The 20,086-nt window shown below is 39.1% G+C and overlaps 1 protein-coding gene across 6 annotated transcripts in view; it reads right to left on the bottom strand.

The window, feature by feature from the left end:
• The window catches only part of UNC79 (unc-79 subunit of NALCN channel complex), a 149,654-nt gene that overhangs the window by 36,504 nt on the left and 93,064 nt on the right, over positions 1–20,086 (bottom strand). For 5 of the 6 annotated variants that reach the window (XM_089522436.1, XM_089522439.1, XM_089522437.1 and 2 more), the window contains exons 32-37: positions 16,943–18,160; positions 14,746–14,853; positions 10,496–10,612; positions 5,614–5,697; positions 3,714–3,816; positions 115–255 (exon numbers count right to left, since the gene is read on the bottom strand). In XM_089522436.1, coding sequence (XP_089378562.1) covers positions 115–255; positions 3,714–3,816; positions 5,614–5,697; positions 10,496–10,612; positions 14,746–14,853; positions 16,943–18,160 — 1,771 coding nt within the window. The remainder of the gene's footprint in view (positions 1–114; positions 256–3,713; positions 3,817–5,613; positions 5,698–10,495; positions 10,613–14,745; positions 14,854–16,942; positions 18,161–20,086) is intronic. The other variant, XM_089522440.1, reaches the window with a different exon arrangement.

The raw sequence follows: 20,086 nt of genomic DNA, 5'->3' as shown, positions 1-20,086 counted from the left end.
GGGGGATCTTATAGTAAACCTCTGAGAAGATTTACCACGCCCCTGATAGAGAATCCTCTGGCTTGCACTGGACAGATGGAAGGGGAGGGCAGGGAAGGGAAGGGAGATTGTTACCTTCCTACAGACTGCATGATATCCAGTAACAAAGGAGCAGCCAGGTCTGGGCTAAGGTGAATAAATGTGGAAAGCACCACTATAGCCAGGCCTAATGTTTCTTCATCATACTCTTCTAGAATGGCTCCACAATCATGGCACCTGTAAGCAAATTATGAAAAAGAGAGTTTGGCATTCAAGATCATATTACATTTGTGCAAGGAGTATAGTTTATCATGAGTAATGGCATGATGATGGGTTGCAAGATAGGAAGCGAGCTAATTTCCCACCATTAAGAAGTTTGCTTTCATTTCCAACAAGCAAGTTGTTTCTGCTGCCGAATGGCAGGCTGCTCTTGCAATGCCATCAGAATGCTTTGGAAGCTTTGCCAAGGTTCTGTAATTGCCTGATCTTAAGGGACATGTCAGATGCAGAAGAGATGAAGCAGAATATCGCCAGCCATACAGAAGACAAACAACACTGAGAAACCAGTGCGTCTCAGCCCAACAGGGATGCTGGGTTAATTTGATCAACCACTTGCTAATGTCTCCAACAGATTGTGATATTTGAACTTAATGGGATTGTACAGGCAATTTTCCTCTTCTCTTTCCACAACAGCAGGAGAAAATGCCAGCAAGGTCATGAAAGTCAATCTCATTTAGCCCAGTTTACTACCTGCTGCTAAAGTTTTTAGAAAACAACCAGAACAACTGGCTGAAATAAATCAACCTCACAGCATATTTATGATTCACCACCACCCTTATGTTTTTCACACACTTCATTTCAGTTCCACCTTCAAGAGTTGTTCTTCATTGCCAAGGGTTTGTTCTGGAAGTGGTGTTTAATGGTTAGGGGAAAAGATGAGATACCAGAAAATTCTGGTCATATCTCTATGTGAATCAATATGTACACCTCAATGATGTTTATTCCTAGAATTTCCATCTTTCCATTCTAATGCAAATAATTCCATTATAATGCAGCTGATGGAGAGCAAATAGGTAATCAAAAATGGACTACAACCAAGATATAAAGGAATCTTGTAGCACCTTTGAGACTAACAGAGAAGAAAGCATTTCAAGGTTTAGCTGTTGCAGACTCCAGTCCACTTCATCAGATGCAAGTTGGCAAATGCTTATGCTAGAAATTTATTCTTTGCAGTCTCAAAGTGCTACAAGATTCCTTTCTATCTTTTTTATGTTGACACAGATTATGTCTTTGAAGATTACAACAGTTCTGTGATTCTTGTTTTTTAAGTCTCAAAATTTAAAACCACAAACAGCCTCCCTGTAGTTAAATTTACTTTTAATCTCAGTATTTTCATACTGTAAAATTGGGACACGGGGTAAAATCCAACGTTATATACGAGCAGGTTTTCCCATGCAAAACAGGACTTTCCTCTCCGCTACTTTCTAAAGGTATATAAGATGTCATAAATTGACATATCATAAGCCTATTTGTCACTTCACTATCCTGTAAAAATGTTTTTTAAAAAGAAGGAAAAAGTGTCAGTGTTACTGCTCTCTCACAGCCGAGTATTACTGAGCAGTGTGCTACATTTGTAGAATAAGATGAAATGAAAAATCGGGAAAGATGAAGGCATGTTTATAAAACTGGGGAGAACCCTACCAACATTCCAAGTCTAAAAATGTCCTCATCAGTTGCTTGTTTCCATTCACTGGTTATAGTGAGAAATTTGTATTTTAAAGTAAACTTAAAATATTCACTCCTTGAACCATGCTGCAATTTTATTTTGATAATTACTTGCTTTTATGAATTTTGTAATGTAGCTTAGCAATCAGAAATGTGCACAGTCATTTGTGTATTAAGGAAAAGTGCATAACAATGTGTGTTGTCTGGCAATCAATAATGTGTACAATAGTTTGTATATTAGGGAAAGGTATATACAACATACATGCGTTACTGCATTGTCTTAGGGGAAATTGCTTACAAAATAGGTAAATTAGGTCAAACTATGTCCATAATGTAGGAGAATATCCATTAAAATCTTCAAGAAGAGTTTGAAATAATAATAATAATAATAATAATAATAATAATCCTGAACAGGTGGTACAATAAGATGAAACAAAGGTCAAACTAAACTTAGAAAAATGAAAAACCAAAAGAAATCAAAGTATGTCCTTAACTGTGTTTTTTGCCACAGTTCTCTTCCTACTATAATGTCACTATGGGGAGGAATTGTTCAAAAGACACAGGTTCTAGATTGCATTGTAGTTTTCCTTTCATCCCACAGATCTTTTTACCAGCAAGAAAGGTGGATAAAGATGAAACTAAGGAACATTACACTCACCTTGGGTGAAGGGCAAGTCTCTTACAATGAGAGGGCATTGTTTAAAAAAAACCTTCACATCTTCTAACATTTAATACAGTTTCTTCTCAGTTAAACCCAGGAGAACCTATTTTAGTATCCTAGCTCACTCCTGTACTTAAAACTACAGTCGCCCCTCCATATCCACGGATTCTATATCCACGGATTCTTTATCCACAGATTCAAGCATCCATGGCTTGAAAATATTTTTAAAATATATAAATTCTAAAAGGCAAAGCTTTATTTTGCCATTTTATTTCAGGGACTTCATTTTACTATTTAATGGGAGTTGAACATACACGGATTTTGGTATCCACAGGAAATCCTGGAACCAAACTCCAGGGGGTATCAAGGGTCCACTGTATTTATATTAATTACTAATTAATTACAGCATAATGGCTCAGAAAGTGTGTGTGTGTGTGTGTGTGTGTGTGTGTACACACACTTTCTGATTTATAGATACAGTATATATTCTACTCCTATATCACACAGAAAAAACTTTCTAGAACTGCAATCTCCCATCCATTGTTAATACCTTTTCCTCTAGTTTAAAATAGTGAAGATTAAGTCCAATCGTTACCTTCATTAGACCTGTGGAATCAAGGGGAGTTACAGAAGTGTCAACTTCACAAGTCCCATGTGTTCAGTAGGTTTCTTCTAGGGTGTACAGATCAGAATACTCTGGAAGCAGCCCTGGCCACTCTGGAATCATGCCAGGCAGCAGTTTGCACATGCGGCCCACTGTGCCACCTGCCACCACCACCGCTGGTACAGGTCACTCACTCTGAGGCCAAAAACAGCATGCTCAGCATCAATCACATGGCTGGGCACCTTGTTCTGATATCAAAGGGAGCTACTTGCACTGCTGCTGCCAGTGTTAAGGGGCACACCAGGACACATTGTAAACAGCTTCTGCGTATCCTTCCAGAAGGCTCTGGATCTTCTGTGAAAATCCAGAGCAAAAGGTGAGTTTATTTATTCCATTGTGATATACCACGGGTTTGGTGCTGAACTAGCTGTATGTTTTCCAAACAGTTTGCACAAAACCCAGGGATTGGGCCCTGTGTTGTCTGGACAGCACAGAGAGGATGAGGGGAGGATATGTTATTGGTCCCAGGCAGACATGGCCTTGGTGATCTAGATCTGGATCAGGATCTAGCCCTGAAAAACTCTTCTAAAGATTATTCCAGATTCATCTCCATTACAAAGTGTTCTGCACCCATTGTTTTCATCAGCCCTAGTGTCTCTTATCAGGCCTTCAGTGACAAATCAAAAGGAACATAAAAGTGCTTACTTGTCCGTCATCATCGTGGGCTGATCATCAATAAAATCTTCTGGTGCTGGCACAAACATACTAACAATACTGGGTGCTGACAGCAAGCTGGATTTTGTGGCACCTAGAGAGAAAGCGGTTGGGGGAGAAAGAGAAGGGAAGAGAAGAGAAGAGAAGAGAAGGAAGTAGTCCTTGAATAATAATGGGTGGGATTCCTTTTGCTGGTTAAGTATCATCATTCTGTGTATGCAAACAGGTTGTCTTTTTAACAATGCTGATAATTCCAATGTTTTTGGTTTTTTTGCTGATTCAACATTTAGAAGAATGTGATGTATCTAAAATAACCACTCAGAGATCTTCTGCAGGATGCTTCTCCAGAGAATGTTGAAGAATTCTCCCCAATGCACTTGAAATGTTTGAATAAATCTTTTAAATGCTACCCAGGCTTTTGTTCTTCTGTGATATACTCTATAAAAAGCAAGACAGCAAAAGAAAAAAATCAAGAGGATGTCCTAATTTCTATAAGCAAAAAACTTTAGTTTGTCCTTGATATAGAGGAAGGATACACTGGGTATCCAAACGTGTTTTTTTTTTCCCCCAATTTCATTTTCCATGTGGTGTTAGATGAAATACATTTTATCTTCAAGGAAGGGCAAGGATGGAAAAATTTCATTCATCAAGATGTGGGGGGGAAATTGATTAGATAGCAGAGGCAAAATGGCATCTTAGAATTGCCTAACAAAACTAAAGTTGACTTACGGGAGATAAGTCATTCATTTACTGAATATCTGAGGCACAGAAAAACTACAATTATAAATGTGTTGCTACTGTACTCTCACAATAGCTTTTCTTTGCTAAAGAAACCCAAAACAGAGAACGATGATACAAATCCAGAGGGAAAGTTACTTCTTTCTATTTAGTGCAGAGGTTAAGAAGAAAAGATTACAGATCTAAGAGTATTTGTAAATGCACAAATGTTATAAATGTTGTTTATTTAACAATGTGTGGAGAACTGCAGAAAAAGAACTAGTATGCCTAAAGAAGCTGGTGGTTAGATGGGTATGACTTCTCTTGCTCCCATTACTCAAACAAGATTGATAACGCTTCTGCATGGTAACTGGTATGTTGCCACATTTCCTCTGAAATCATACACTGATGCTATGATAATAAAGTGAAAAACAAGATAATTCCAAATGACCATTATGTTAAATTTGAGCACGAATACTTCTTCTTCATAAAGTTCCTCTCTATAAAGGCCAAAATAGTAAAGATGGTGTAATGCATCATCAGTGGTACATTTGAACACTTGCTGCTTGATAGAATCTTGGTCTTCAGAACTCTTCAGAAATCATGGAAAAGATCCAGACTGAAAGCCAAATATGACCAAACGGTTTCTTCACAACATCATGCCCTGGCTGTTTTATGGCTTCCTTACAGCTGTATAGACAGACAGAAGTCAGCAGATACATGAAGCTGGTGGCTTCTTTAACTGGAAAGAGGCAAATAGGTAACACATATTTTTACAAGAATGTACACTTTGCCTATTGCATGAAAAATGGAATAAAGTCTCCTCAAAATTCTTCAGGTTGGTTAGAACAGCTACAAATCTGAGAACAAACGTGAATCAGTTTACTGCTGTTTTCTAATAAAATATTAACTGAATGCTGCTAATCGCCACCAAAGAAGAACAAAGAAGATTAATTGTAACTGAACAGTAAGATTTAACCTCCAAGTTTACCAATTCATATATGGCTTGGAGTGACAACAAGAATAAACTTTTAGATTCAAAGGCCCTGTGTAAAATGGATGGTTGGGGTCAGCTCGAAGAGTACCAAAACTATCTTTATTGTCAATACTAACTAAACACCTTGGTTGTTAAGCCATAGATCCAAAACCAAGGTTGAACAGACACTGAACTAACCTCTTATTCTTAGTGGTGGTCCCTCCAGGTCAGGGTTTAAGCAAACTGAAACATTGCACGGCCTCTTCCCATGCTGTATCTGTTCTGTGAATAAACAGAGAACTTCATTTCCCACTAGTGTCCATCAAGAGTCTGCCACCACCAGCACAGGTTTGACAAAAACACCACACACACATACACAACAGCTAGAAACACACAACTAAAGCAAGCTAGAAAAAAGACACAGCTACAGGAACATAAGAAGCTGTCTTAAAGCAGGGCAATCCATTGGAAGTAGCTCTCCAGGGTCTCAGACAAAGTATTTCATATCCATTTGTACCTTAATCTTTTAGCTGGAGATGCTGGGGATGGAACTTCAATTTTTTAGTATGTAACACAAGTAACACTGAGCTACAGTTCCTCCCCCAGATGATGAGTTCACTTTCTCTTAGCCTTGACATATATCTTCAAAGCAAATAATATTGAAATCTAAATAGTCACATAAAAATCTACTGACCATGTTGGATTGTAAGGTTCTTCAGGTCTTTAGGTTTAGTGACTGTACATCCCTACCAAATTCTAGTAGACCTATATAGGTGGTAGTGGTTGTCCCTCTTAGAAATTGTGTATAATAATGAGTATTTGGGGAGCCGTTTAGCAAGAAATGGAGTATGATGTAAAGAGCTGCAGTAGAAGGCAATGTCAAGCCACAGCACAAAGGAAGAGCAAAGATGGTCACCACAATGGCACTGGATATTTGGATATACACAGTGAAATTTGCATTGCAGAAAAAGAGTGAACACTTTGAAATGAAGAATGAAGAAAAGGAAAGTCTGGGGGGGGGGCATAAGTCATCTTAACAAAACCGAAGAATATTTTTGAAGTCATTTGGACCAAAAATGTAGATGAAAACACCAAAGAACAACCAGAGAATGGAGAGATGGAGGCATCCAAAGTATCTAGTACCAAGAGATCTAGCTTCCCACCAGGCAGGTTGACTAAACAAAAAGGGAAGTTACTATGATGCAGTTCAAGAAAAACTTTTTAATTAGTGAAGTTTATCCTCACCTCATCCATGAGATAGGAGAATATTATATATATATTGCAGACTAGAGCATGAGGAGCAGTGGTTTTCCTGCAGCCACTCAACTGGTGAACACCAGTAGGCAGAGGAACCAAACTCACACAGCCAAGCACTGTGCTACTTCCACCAGTCCAATCCAACTCTAGCAATAGAAATTACAGTTCAGCAAGAAAACCCATCAAACCACTTGAAGAAAAAGAATGGTGGCAAAAAGGCTACGGGACACTGCATAATTACAGATCTAGACTTAAGAAATCAACCTATTTTCATTCAACAAGCCTTGGAAGTTATCTCCAATTTTCATTTTTCTAAGTATTCTTAGAGTTTGTATGGCTGAGCCCAAGACATTTTATTTCCTGAATTAGAGCCCAGATTCCATCCACCCAGGACCAAGCTTACCATTGGGCAGAGTGAGGTGGTTACCTAAGACAGCAGATACCAGGCTAGGCTATATAGCAGCCTTTTGGAAAGGGAGAGTTCCACGTGCCAAGTGACCTGTTCTGTGCTCCATCTAAACTAGCAAGCTGTGCTCAAGTGTAGTAGAAGATGCCATTTCATTGACAATCAGCCTGGTCATATAGGAAAGAGAAAGAACACCATCTTGTCCTTAATGTCAGACAGCATGGTGGCTGACCCTGCACCTATTTCCCATAATTCTCAACACATTTAAAGTCCTGCTGCACCATTGAGAAACCAAACATTACTACATTCAGTTTGCTCCATTCACAGTGTCACCTCAATTGGGTTACTTCACCCCTAGACCCTGATGCATCATTCCAAGGTTCTGCTTAGAGGAAAGCATATGTGGGATCAAGAGAGAGATATCTACAAAATTATGCATAATGTTGATAAAATAGGTGGAGAGACTCCACCTCCTGGCTAACACTAAAAATTGGGGTCATCACATGAAGATGAAAGGTGGAAAATTCAGGAAAGACAAAAGAAAGTACATGCTATCAGTATAGTACAGGACCAAGCAGAAGATGTTTGTACAATTAAAAAGCGAACCCAGGTAGGGAGGGGGGGGGCGGCAATAAACTGGGATTGCTTGCAACTAAAACTAGCAAGGTATGCCCATCCCTAGCAAGTTAAAATCATGGCTGTCAAAAAAAGAAAGAAAGAAACAGAAATCCAAACTGATTCTAACTTGAGCACTAATTTCTGAGCCTTAAGTATCCACTAACATAGTAATGGAAACATTTCTCAATCTTTCTAGCTCTCAAATTCTCCTGGTACTTCCTGCTTCATTGCTGAAGTCCCAGAATGTATCATTTTGGCAGATAACTGCAGCAAAACATCTGGTGTCTGTAATGTGCCAGAATCTATCATTCTGTAGAACCATCCGTGGAGTGGGACACATACACAGGATTTTTAAACAAGCTGGGAGGTGGGGCAGGGAGAGGGAATGACAGAGAGAAACAAATGTTTAATAAATGGTTAGTATGCTTGACAGGGACACATTTTATTTACCTAAGACAAAAATGGCTTCATATTGTTTGTAAAGAACAAGAAAATCTAACAAAAGCGAACTGTCTAATAATGAATTAGGGTCTGTGGATAGACCACAGTTTGATGGGCTCTATTTTATGTTTAACAACAGGGAAGCTGAACAAAGATGGGAAGAAGGAGTGAACATTGCTTTCTCTTGTATCCCAAGAGAGCAGATATTAGTGCATGTACTAAAATTAAGTCCAGGACCTCTGAGATATACTTACATGAGTGCTAATATGCATACACACATACATATTATAAGGGCCAAATGAGAAATGAAAAGAGCTTGGAGATAGTCCAAGATATTTTGCTGTCCCTGACCTCCCCATTCCCATCCCACATATAGGAGCAAACTGGACTGGCAGCTGAATTTTACTTCAGTACTACAGTAGTGGCCAGATGACATCTTCCACCACACCTGAGGCTAGCAAAATAGTTTGGGCTGTGAGCTGTGTGGCACACCAGCTCTATCTTCCAATAGAGAAGAAAGGATATAATTTTTCACTTAATTTGTCCTTCCCTGTAAGAACAAAGAACTTCAAAAGCTTTCTGTCAATTGAGTGAAATTATGAGACATTTGTGCATTTTTTAAAACCTTTTTTTTTTTTTTTTTTTGCATTTGAGGACTATTTTTGTGAAAAAAGTGTTTCCTGCCCAAAAGAAACTCTTTCAGGCAGAAAATGGATGTGTCTGCATGTAGAAGTTCTAAAACGAGAAAAACTTCATGGCAGTTCATCACATCTTAAATGGGGTAGCTTATGTTTGGCTACCAGAATTTGTTAGTATCCCCTACATCTCTTGATATAGTGCTAGTTGTTCTGCTTGCAAACTTTCCAAGGCAGGGTTAGCTGACGCCCTTTTGTTGAAGATGGTGTCCCTTCCTTCAGTCCATATAAAGTATCTGAGCTGGATTGGCAGTTCAATCCTAATTTAGTACTGGTGCTGGCATCACTTCCTCCCACTTACATGAGTAGGACACACCACAAGGTTCATACATCTCAGGCCTTCAAGAGAGAGGAACAGCCAGGTGGCTCAACATGAGCAGTGAGGAATCTGCTTGTGATCACATTCATAATCTGAGTAAAGAAGCCCTGGTGGCACAGTGGTTAAATGCCATTACTGCAGCCACAAGGTTATGAATTAGATCCCAGGCAGAGCTCCAAGGTTGACTCAGCCTTCCATCCTTTTGTAGGTCAATAAAATGAGTACCCAGCTTGTTGGGGGCAATTAGCTTACAGATTGTGAACCATTTAGGGAGTGCTAAAATATATATGCTATTGCTAGAATCTGCTCCCACAGGCAACTGACTCACTCTCCCTAATGGTACAGCTATTTCTGGTCTCGTGGATATCTGGTGGTTTTCCATTGTGAGATCAGAATACAGGACAAAATGAGGCTTTGTTCTTATCCAGCATAGATTTTCTTATGCTTGAGAATAGTACTAAGCAAACAGGTGGTTTATGACACCAGTCCACAGGCCAGTGGTTCCCAAACTGTGCCCTTTAAGAGATTTTGGACTTTAGCTCCTAGAAGCCTCAGCCATGTTGGCCAATAGTCTGGGGTTCTAGGAGCTGACATCCAAAATCGCTTAAGGTGCACAGTTTGGGGACCACTGCCATAGGTCATGGGCTGCCAGTTTCTGGCAAGGTTCCAGGAAAGAAACAATTATAGTCAATAGGCACAGATATGGTACTAGTTCCTGCAACAGTAGGGAAAACAGGTGGGAAAACTTGCTGGTTCCTCACATCAGATAGCTTGAAACACACTCTTCTAAAGCTTGGAGGCAACCTCTCGCCATTTAGATCAGTAGACCCAAACTTCGACTTCCCAGATATTTCTGGATTGCACCTTCCATAATCCCTGATCATTAACATACAGACTACATTAAGATTGAAATGAAACAGCCTCTGGGGACTCAAGGCTGGGAATTAGTCCTCTAATTATTGTTGAACTGCCACTCCCAGTATCTCTGACTAATGATTCTGCTAAATAGAGATGGTGGGGATCCAGCCGCCACTTGTCACCCTGTTCTGTGTTATTTCAGTATTAAGCAAATCATCTAGCTAAGAAAAAAGCAAAGAAAATGGTTAGCATACCTATTTTGGGGAGAAAAGTGGAGTATAACTTCAATAAATAAATAAATAAATAAATAAATAAATAAATAAATACATTTTAAAAAACTACTGTAGCTTTGCCACTAACAATGTTAAAGCCAGACTCTTTTTCTGCAGTGGATGATTTCACAATACCAGTTCAACACAGCAAGCAGGCACTAATTAGTCCATGGCACAAGAACTACAGAAAAAAAATATGTATTAGTATACTTACCAGCGTCCCAATTGCTAATATTATGGGGTGCACTAGACTGGTGTTCTAGCTGCCTTTTCATTAACTGGTTCATGGTCAATGCTCCTAGGGAACCCCTTTTCATCTGTTGAAACTGATCTGTGGGTCAAAAATAAAAGAGTCTGCTTCATATGGTGTTCAGTATTGCCCAGGTATTATCACTTTCTGCATTGAGCAGAAGTCATTTGCCTAACAGTGAGTGTTCTAATGTTCATTTTACAAATTGTAAAAGACCATTAAAGCTCTTTGTTGATAAAATCTGTTTCAAAATCTAAAGGAAATAATGTGAAAGAACCTCTTAATAATCCAATTCCAGCTTACAGCAAAACATAGAAAATCAAGGACAAACACTCAAAGGTAAGCAGTTGTTTTATCTGACTGCTATTGGAGATACCTGGCTGATCACTACTGGAAACTGGATGCTACATTTATTTGTTTGCCAATTAGATTTATGCTCTGTTTTTTCTCCCAGTGAAAAGTGAAGTTTATCTTCAGAACAATCCTGAAGGCAGATCAGGATGAAAGAACATGAGTATCCCAAGATCTCCCAATAAGATTTATAACTCAGAGGAAACTAGAATCTGGATTTTTAAAGGCTCTTTGAAAATTCTGATGACTACACTACACTGGCTTTGCTAATGGATCCAACACAGCAATTTTACAATTCTACATTGCTGTTAAATTTGGAAGGGAATGTTAATAGTTGGTTCACTTTTGAAAATGTTGGAAAGTATGTTTTTCTCTTAAATATGAGATTACCAGATTTAAAAAAAAATAGGTGAAAGGGGGACAAAGTTTTTAAGAAGATTCTCTAGTCATAAAAGCAATGGAAATTCACAACTTGAGTATTCTTTGTAGGTCTACTCTAGTTGGGATAAATCCATGAATTTAAGCCACAGAGTACAAGTTTGAATACAAGTATTCTTCAGATGGACTGCAGTTCATCTTTCTCTTATTATATCTGGCACCATTCTAGTATTATGCCTCAGGTGTCTTTTCAGGAAACTTTTCAGGATCTTCATGTATCCACTTACAAAGTACACTCATCCCTCCCCATTCATGGACTGGTTTTGGTCCTTGGCAGACAGCACGTGAGGAGGGACAAAATGGTGTGCGTGCATGGGAGCGCACTGCCATTATAACCAATGAGGCTTGAATATCCGTAATATTTCTGGTTCTCAGGGGGTCCGGTACGGATCCCCCGTGAATCGGGAGTGATGAGTGTATTTTCTTATATTTTTCTGCAAAAATATTAGAGAAAATTTTGTAATTTATATTTAATAGTGCAATTGGTCGATACTTTTTTGGTTCAAGCCTGTCTTTATCTTCTTGCAGTTCAAGCTTGTAGGTAGAATAATAAAGTTTGAAAAGATATTGAAGAGGGAGAACATACCAGAGAAAGATGTGTAAGTGCCAGTTTTATATCTTCAATGACATCTGGTAGTGAACGTCACATTGAAACCATTTCAAATGTATTTCCATGTGAAGTGTTGCCCTCCATTGCACTTATAGAGAGCTCTCCTTCTGTACACCAGAACACTTTTAAAATGCTAGTTTGATCCAGTGACAACACAATTATCTAGCCTGAATGGGCTGCTGGAATAGATGCAAATTCCACTCCTATTTGATATAAAATTCTTTCCCTTTTTGTATATAATAGAAATGTACTGCAGCAGCCTTTCACATCAAATTGAAGGAAAACATAATTTCCATTTTCCCTGGTGCACTGCTTTAAAATAAAGGCTTTATTGGTTTATCAGACCATTTCCCAATGAAAGAGCGGCAATTAAAATTTCAGAACAGACAATACTGCTCCAAGTGTAGATGGCTGTCAAAAACATAGGAAATTGGTTGTTTTGAACTTCCTTCTTAGCTTTTATAATGGAAATTAAAGATGCTCTCAGGCGTATTCCTCCTTATCAGAGCATTGGTTTTTGAGTGTTATTTATCTGATTTCTCAAGGACAACTTTGATTTTAAATATTAAAGTTGGAGCAGCAGGAGCTTATTGAAACAAGTCTCAAGCATTTGAGACCCAGGTGGGCCGGTAAACAACAGCATTCAGACTTCTGATTAAAGTATTTTTCCTACATAATATTTTATGCACATATTCTTTTTACCCCTATCAATGAACTTTTCAGAATAATCTGTAGCCTGCTTTCCACTGAGATTCTATTTTTAATGGCTACACACTAATGGTCTTGACAGCTGGAACAGTTTTAGCTTTTCTGCTCTGGACAGCTAATCCCAGCTGATAGGAACAGAGCTGGGGGGGAAATAACGGTTTTGAACCACAACTCCCAGAATCCCCCAACTCCCAGAATTCCCTGCGTAGAGAATTCTGGGATAGTCTAAGAAAGTAACTTTTCCAAACTTTGGATACGAACTCCAGTCAGGTATTGCAATGGAAGATAAATCTATCAATGGGTATTAGTGGAATAGCTATATTTCATCTCCAGCATCATGGGCAGATTGTTTTCAAATACCATTTGCTGGTGAAACATAAACAGGATGATGTTACACTGATGTCCTACTTGTATAGTTTTCTACTTGAGCACAATGCAAAGAAAACACTGTATGATTTTGAATTGATTTAGCAAGGTTCCTCTTATGCCCTTACATTCTTTGGCTGCATCTGAACTGGAGAAACAAGGCAGTTTGACACCACTTTAACTGTCATGGCTCAATGCTATGGAATCCTGGGAATTGTTGTCTGTTGTCGCATCAGAGATATCTATGTCAGAGAAAGCTAAATATCTCACAAAACTACAAATCCCAAGATTCCACAGCATTAAGCCATGACAGTTAAAGCAATGTCAAACTGTATTCTTTCTGCAGTGCAGATGAAGCCTTCAACATGGAAATTGGTCATGTTTGCATCTAGAATATTATCCAGGAACCTTAGAAGAGGAGAGACCCCCCAAAAAAGATATTTCCATGTTTTGGCTCATGGTTTAACTTTAGTGAAATGGCTACTTTCCTGGGAATGCATCCCATTTCAGTCTGACTGGATTTATGAATTGAAATCATACGTAGGACTGAATCCTATCCTCTCTACAACAATATTCTCATCCTACATCTGAATCCTGAGGCTTTTGCACATAGTGGAAATATCCAAGAAGGGCTATCTTTGGATGTGTCTGTGCCATCATCCCATCTGTACTAGGAAGGATTGCAACTGTTCAAAGTTAGGTAAGTTTCAACAATTTTACTGTTTATTATTATTTATCATCTTTATTCCTGAAGATAGGCCCTGAAGTGGCTGATTAAATGTAAACATTAATACAAAATAAAAATTCTCTCTTTTTTAAAGATGTTATGGTGAATGATAAAGGTTCTTGCAAGGATAGAGAATGACAATATAAAATGTCCACTCCCCAAACCTCACAATAACAGACTGCCAACAACATTCCAGCACTCATGGAGTTCATTATTGTGACTTCATTCAAAATATAAATGAATGTAGAAATTCATATGTGTGCATTCGTAAATGGATAAATTTACATAAATAGTTAAGTCTAATTAAATGAATAAAATTAAGTTCAGGTTGAGTATGTCTTATCCAAAATGCTTGGGACCAAATGTGCTTTCAGTACTGAATTTATTTATTTATTTATTTATTTATTTATGAAAAATCTGCACATACATGAGATATTTTAGAGATGGGACCCAGATCTAAATACAAATTTTATTTATGTTTCATATACACCTTATACACAAAGTCTGAAGGTAATTTTATACAATATTTTTAATTTTGTGTACACTAAACCATCAGAAAACATCTGAGCCACCCATGAAAAGGGTTTTGGATTTTGAGGAACTGTTGGGTTTTTGGTTAAGCGATACTCAACCTTTACACATTATGTACTTAAATGCCTAAATGCACATAAATAAAAGCATAAATAAATGAAAGGAGCCAATGTGGCATAGTGGTTTGAGTGCTGGATTGTGACTCTGGAGATCAGAGTTTGATTCCCAGCTTGGCCATGAAACGCACTTGGTGGCCTTTAGCGAGTCACATGCTCTTAGCCTCAGTGAAAGGCAATGGTAAATCTTATCTGAAGAAATCCTGCCAAGAAAACCCGATGATATGGTGTTAGGTTTGCCTTAAGTCAGAAACGACTTGGATGTACACAACAACAAGAGGGGGTGATGCACCAGATAGCCCATTAAGAAGTATAAATTCCGTAGCTGGAGTTTCTTTTCACTCCTCAAAGTAAAGAAAAAGCTTACTTGATATGGAAGAGTGGCTACTCGTCTCTGGTACTCCTGCCTCAAGTGTTGGAGCAGAAGATGATTCCCTTGGCATTTCCAGGGTTGAAAGCACTTTAGTTGAAGCATCTGCAAAGAGAAATAGTACTTGAACACAAGCACTCATTCTGTCTTGTGTGTTTGTGCTCTCTCTCTCTCTCTCTCTCTCTCTCTCTCTTATTATTTTGCCTTTGAAAATCAGGACAATTGTTCATCAACCTCCCCTTTTCCATCGTAGTTCCCCATTTTTTTCCTTGTGTAAAGTACTGTTTTACCATCTGGCACCACAAGCGGTAGTTTCGATAAAATGAGGGAAGAAACACATTTTTCACCTCCTGAATCATTCTGAAATTAGATTTGGGCACGAAAATCTTCTGGAGTGTAGCTCTTCACTTTTACCCATATAAATGAACAACTCATATTAAGGTAATAAAACACCAAATGAAGAGATGCTATTGCATTATGCACAAAAATATGCTCCCACCCTTTCACTGGCTGACATTCCAAAAGGAGTCCAAACTGCACTTCCATTGGGATCTCCAAAATATATAAGGCTTTCCAATGCACACAGCATTGGATATATACTATCTACCAAAATAAAGGATATTTCATTACCATACACTACAGAAGTTCCCAATGATGAGCAAGCTTTTGTTGGCTCCTCCCTCCCCATTTCCTGAAGACAGAACAGACTTAAATTTATATACACACAGCAAAAGAACAATAAATCTGCTTGCCTTTGAGGTAGGGTGGGTGGGAAATTTATTAGAGAAAAAAGGCAACTAATAAATTTCTCCTGAGCTGGAAATAACACTTCTGAGCATGCCAAGGAATGCCAGCAGCCCATAGTCTGGGTGGCAGAGGGAGTTCATTCCTTAGCAATGGAGGTGGCAGGGTGAGCTCCTTTCCATCCCAATTTGACCACAAGCTATTGATGGATAGGGGCCTAGTTTCTTCCCAAAGAGTATGACATTTTCAGTTACTTCAGTCTCTTGAACTGAATTTAGTAGGCCTTTCTCAAGAGTCAGAGTGGTGTAATTATGTGTTGGACAGGCACTCCAGGAGATCAGAGTCCAAACTTCTGCTCAGATATGCAAACCCAATGGATGATCTTTCTTAGCTTTAGAGAAAGGCAATGGGTTCTGAAGAAATATTTCCAATAAAATCTCATGATAACATTGCATTAGTGTGGTCATGTCAAAAGAGATTATCGCATTACACGTGGGATGTAACTTTAAGAAGGCGGATCTTTTGCAAACCGGGCTTCTCCAGGCTTCTCTCGCATTTTATCATGAATGGGATTTTTCCATTCTTGAAAAGCTGAAGCAGAAGCCCGGGTTGCAAATGGGTTGCCTGCTACCCGGCAATGGGTGAATGCACTAAGATCCGCCTTCTTAAAGTTACATCCTGCATCTATGCCAGGAGCAAAGGCAATGTGATGCATAACTAAATGAAACAACTTGAATGCATACAAGTCATTTATTGTCACTAGTAAATCTTCTTTCTCTCAAGTGACTATCTTTCTCTTTTTAAAGGAATAATGTTTTGCTTGGAAAACGAGTGAGGGAACTGGCAAGGAGGGCTAGTAATGACTGTGAATGAACCTTATTACGAGTCATACTCAAATTTGAGAGCACCAGCATGGTTCAGGTGTTATACTAGAATTCTAGAGACTACGGTTTGAATCCCCACTAGGCCATGGAAATCCACCTTGGGCAAGTCTCAGAGGAAGCCCATGGCAATCCTCCTCTGAACAAATCTTGCCAAAAAAATCTCACAATAGCTTCACCTTAAGGTTGCCATATGTTGGAAACAACTTGAAGGCACAAACTCAAATTTGAGACTTTTGGAATGTGATGTAGCTCTTATTTCAAACTCAGTGAATTGTAAATTTGTATATATTCCTGCTGGGGAGATCAGTGTAAGAAATTAATTTTTCTTTCAAAGACGGGAAGGGAACCATGCAGCCCTTCATATATTGTTGGACTGCATGTCCCAGAAGCCCTAGCCAGCATTGCCAAGAGTAAGGAATGCTGGGAGTTCCACTCCAACAATGTCTGAAGGAGTCCAGGACTTCTACCCTTGTTCTAAAATCAGCAATATGATCAGCATATAGAGACACATGCGCAACATAAGGAACATACAACATATAAAATGTATACTCCAAGGTTCCACTCACCTGTCTCTTTCTGGTCACCCAACTTATCTAAAATGTTGAAGGAAATATCAAGGTATTCCCTCTGGATGGCACTCACTGCAATTTTTCTTTGCTTTCTTTGTCGAGGAACAATTTGGATTTTAAATTCTGACTCTTCCACCTCCTCCTCCTGCTTTTGTTCTGTGCTTTGTTCTGTGTCAGATTCTGCACTAGCATCAGGCTTATCGCTTTCAGTTTGGTTCTCAGAGTCTTCAGGGACTTTAATGGAGACTGATTTCCCACTTGAACTGGGATAAGGTCCTAGAGGCTTAATTTCTTCTATACATAACTCCGAATTTTCATCCATCGACATTTCTGGAAGAGCAAATGACTTTTGCAACAGATCACGCTTCTGTTTTAGTGTCAGGGGGCTGCCAGAAGATGTCTCTTTAACACCTCGTGGCTTAGCTAGTTCATCTACATCTTTTTGACCTTTGAGAGTAGCTGGAGGAGTCTCCTCTTGGGAAAGTAAGACAATATCACTTGCTTCATCTTTGGAATAATCTTCAGTGCTGAACTGCACAAGGGGGATTATGCTGAGGCTGAGTACAGAAATACTGGTGGGACTGGATGGAAATGAGGCAGCAGTCCTGGTGGAGACACCATCATTCAGCTGGCCTGTAATGTCGTTTTCTTCCTCGTCACTTTCCACTATTCGGAGAGGAGGAAGTGGCTCAAAGACCAATGAGTCACTATCTGAATTGGAAACAACCGATTGCTTTTCAGGTCCAGATGTTGAGTCAGAGGACAGGTCTATAAGATCTAAGTCCTCTTTGGGAGGTGAAGATTTCACTGGGGAGTCGACTTTCAGTTCATATGGCTCCATGCAATTTAACCTGACTTCAGGTATGATAGGTCTCCGCCTCATTTGGTTTTTTTCTGGGACAGTTGGGGGATTCGCCTTCTCGCCTTCATCTTCCATCTTTGTGGAGGAATTCTGCAGAGGTCGGCCATAATCATTCTGCCTCATTGCGGTGTAAGCAGAAGCAGTAGGTGGCTTCTCTAAGTCACAGCGGTCTATGCACGACTTGCGGCGGTGTTCATCTAATGTAAACAACAGGGAGTCGGCATTTCCAATGTCAAGAGACTTTTGTTTGAGAGAACGCAATTTCTTCTTCTGAAAGCTTTCTTCTCTCACACAGCGCAAAATATTGTCTTGCAATGCACCAGTTTCCCTGTATTCGGCCAATTCTATTTCACCTGGTCAAAGCAGGAAAAAAAAGCTAAATTACTAATTTATTCACTAGTCATTTCTCCCCCTCTCATTCATTTTCATCATTTAGCCCTAATGGCATTTTTGAACAAAATTTTGAGTGGGTATTTTTTCATCATTTTGCCAACTTATGGAATCATGTGTCTCATTATAATTCTCCATTCGGATGTTTGGGGTTGTGTGTGTGTGTGTGAGAGAGAGAGAGAGAGAGAGAAGATGCTTTTTCAGAATTAAATTCAAAGCAGCACATTTAGAGCAGCAGCTCTCAAACTTTAGCCCTCCAAATGTTTTGAAATTCAGCTCCCAGTAGCCATCATTATTTGTTGTGCTGGAGAATGCTATTAGGAGTTGAAATACAAAACAGATGGAGGAAGAAATTCTGATAACCCAATTCAGACACTATATAAAGGAGAAAAGCAAGGAGGGTAGGTAAGTAAATCAGTTACTCAGTCAGCTGTGTGCTCTTCACTTCAATCTAGCTAGAAAAATCTCTATGTATTCAGGTATTGTCTCACTTTCTTCTTTTTTTCTTTTAACAGGCCTTTGGGAACTGACTACTTATGCAGAAAAAGTTTAACAATTTATTGTACTGTTTTTATTTCTTGTTTTTTAAGGGACATTTTAATTCTATACTTTTAACTCTATTAATTCTGTTATTTTAATTCTATTAATAAATTGTACTGTATTTTAATTTTTGTACTTTTTCGATGCAGTGAGCTTTTATCTGCATCTATTTTAATCTGTACCTTGAGACTAACAGCTAGGGAAAATGTGGGATATAAATAAATGAAATACAATTATAACAGCAATAACAACAAATTGTTTTCAAGGAGACAGTTCTGTTAATCTATTTCATTATGAGAAAGAAGGTGAAGAGGGATTTAGTATCTGATGAAGAGGACTGGAGTCTGCTAAAGTTTATGCTGGAATACATTAGTTAGTCTCAAAAGTGCTGCCAGATTTGCCTGCCCACTGTGGCTTTTCTTCTAAATAATAAGAAGCAAGACAGTACCTACTCCCACCCTTCTCCATCATAACTTTTCTCAAATGGAATAGCAGCAGAATACGGCCCCCTGCCTTGTGTCACCTAGAACTGTGAACACTTGGGGAAGGAGGCATCATTTGCCCTACTAGAAGGAGAGAGAGATGGACAGTGCTATCAACATTTCATTTTGAGGCATGAGGTGAGAGCTGGGATGGAATGAGAGAAATTCATCTGCTGTGTCCCATTTCAATTCTTCTTGGCCCATTCACCCACCTTGGAAGTTAGTACAGACTTTGGCTGGTCACTCTTGGGGGCCAGATAGAATTTTTGCCAATGTGGATTAGAAGTTTGTGCACTGGACTATAACTCTGGAAACTAGGGTTCAAATCCCCACTCAGCCATGGAAACCTACTGGATGAGTTTGGACAAGTCATACACTCTCATCCTTAGAGGATGGCAAAGGCAAACCCACTCTGAACCTACTGGTTTTACGTTATGGGACGGTTCACACTAACAAAGTCTTGGGAGAAATATCTAAGGTTCCACTAAACATTTAAGAAAAATTTCCAAACATTAAGAGCAATCCGAAAATGGAACCAATTGCTTAATGGCTCTGTCTTACTTGTTGTTTCAAGCAATGGCTCGCTACACACATTTCAACATTATGGCCCGGTACAGACAGGCCGTTTGCCCCAATAGTAGGGCTTGATACGGGCAGCATCCGAACGCTAATACTCCAGAGGACAGGATCAAAATTCAAAATGACCTGAATAGACTTGAAAGCTGGGCCAAAGCTAACAAAATGAAATTCAACATGGAGAAATGTAAGGTACTGCACTTAGGGCAGAAAAATGAAATGCACAGATATAGGATGGGGGACACCTGGCTGAATGAAACTACGTGTGAAAGGGATCTGGGAGTCCAAGTA

The sequence above is a fragment of the Sceloporus occidentalis genome, unplaced genomic scaffold (assembly GCF_023333645.1).
Source record: "Sceloporus occidentalis isolate IW3139 unplaced genomic scaffold, rSceOcc1.0.p SCAF_4, whole genome shotgun sequence".
Classification (NCBI taxonomy): domain Eukaryota; kingdom Metazoa; phylum Chordata; class Lepidosauria; order Squamata; family Phrynosomatidae; genus Sceloporus; species Sceloporus occidentalis.
Note: the sequence above shows the minus strand (reverse complement) of the source record. Positions and strands in the feature narration are given on the sequence as shown.